The sequence below is a fragment of the Gavialis gangeticus genome, unplaced genomic scaffold (assembly GCF_001723915.1).
Source record: "Gavialis gangeticus isolate Ggan-Ray unplaced genomic scaffold, GavGan_comp1, whole genome shotgun sequence".
NCBI classification, from domain to species: Eukaryota; Metazoa; Chordata; order Crocodylia; family Gavialidae; genus Gavialis; species Gavialis gangeticus.
In genome coordinates, this window is record NW_017729032.1 from 159,232,516 (window position 1) to 159,233,880 (window position 1,365).

General features: G+C 53.6%; 1 protein-coding gene across 1 annotated transcript in view; it reads left to right on the plus strand.

Moving 5' to 3' along the window:
* The first annotated feature begins 257 nt into the window (after positions 1-257).
* Positions 258-1,365, plus strand: part of SHOX (short stature homeobox) — a 17,419-nt gene continuing 16,311 nt past the window's right edge. The window contains exon 1 of the mRNA XM_019525659.1: positions 258-638. Within this exon, the coding sequence (XP_019381204.1) occupies positions 365-638 (274 nt within the window). The 5' untranslated portion in view covers positions 258-364. The remainder of the gene's footprint in view (positions 639-1,365) is intronic.

Consider the following 1,365-nt stretch of genomic DNA (forward strand, 5'->3'; position numbering starts at 1 on the left):
CTCTCACTGTTTCTCTCTTTTTTCGCGTGTGCTCTTTGCCTGCCTAAATCAAGGTGCAAAGATGCCAAACAGTGATGAAATGAAAAGAAAGCCAATTGCTGGACTGAGGTGGGGGAGATAGCTGCTAGGAGTCCGCCTGCGACTATGGAGCAGTCAGTAATTGCTGGAGACAGGGAGAGCTGGGGGTTGGGCTGAGGTAGCCATGTATAAATAGTGTGATCTCAAATTGAAAGGCATAAATAACAGCAGGAGTGATCTAACCCTATACAGCCCATCTTCTACGTGCAAAAAAAAGCGTGCAGAGGGCGGCCAGATCTCCTACTGAAAACAAGTGGATCTCTGTGGATACGATCACCGGGCAGCCATGGAAGAACTTACAGCTTTTGTATCCAAATCTTTTGACCAGAAGAGCAAAGAGAGCAGCAGCAGCAGTGGCAGCAGCAACAAGAAGGAGACTATCACGTACAGGGAAGTTTTGGAGAGTGGGTTGGCTCGATCTAGGGAGCTGGGAAACTCTGACACGAACCTGCAGGACATTACTGAGAGCAGCAACCATTGCCCGGTGCATCTTTTCAAGGAGCATGTGGAGAGTGACAAGGACAAGCTGAAAGAGTTCAGCACGGGCAGGACCGCGGAAGGTAAGCACGGTGCAGCCGGCGGCCGGGAGCCCTTCTCCCCCCCCTGCCCACGCCGAGGCCCGGCAAGCTTTTCCCATCGCTTTCCACTTAGGGGAGAAACTCCAGCCCCTGCCTCCCCACCAGCCACCGGCCCCGGCTATCTCCTGCCCCCCTGTGTAGGTAGCTGCATGGCTTGGGGTTACCCTTAAAAATCCCCAAGTAGGAACTGGAGTTTCCCCGTTTTCATCCGGAGCCCCGCGCTCCCTCAGCTCTGTGCGGGGGAGAAGTTCTGTGGGTAGGAAAATCCAGGCGATCTCGTGTCCTGGGAGGGTGAATATGTGCGAGGACCTGCTCTTCCTATTCCGGGCCATCGGGATGCTGCTTCTTCTGGGAGAAAGCTGAACCTTAAGGAGCTATCCTTGGACATTTTTAAATGCCCCCCAACTCCCTCCTCCCCCCCCATCAGCGAGTCAGTGCATGGTTGCCAGATCTGTAGGAAAGCAGCCTGTCTGCGGAGGCACTCGGCAAGGGGCCTGAGCCAGGCGTGGGGACCAGACACCTTTCCTAAGCCTCATTGCATCCTCACCTGGGCCGGGCTAGTGCCACCTCCAGCAGCCAGTGTCACAAGGCTTATTCTTAGTATTTATTTAAAAAAAAATTTAATTCGCGCACACACCGGCAGGAGGAGAGAATCACAGGGAAAAAAATCATCATAAAAATAAAACAAAAGAATTGGGGGGGGGGGGGG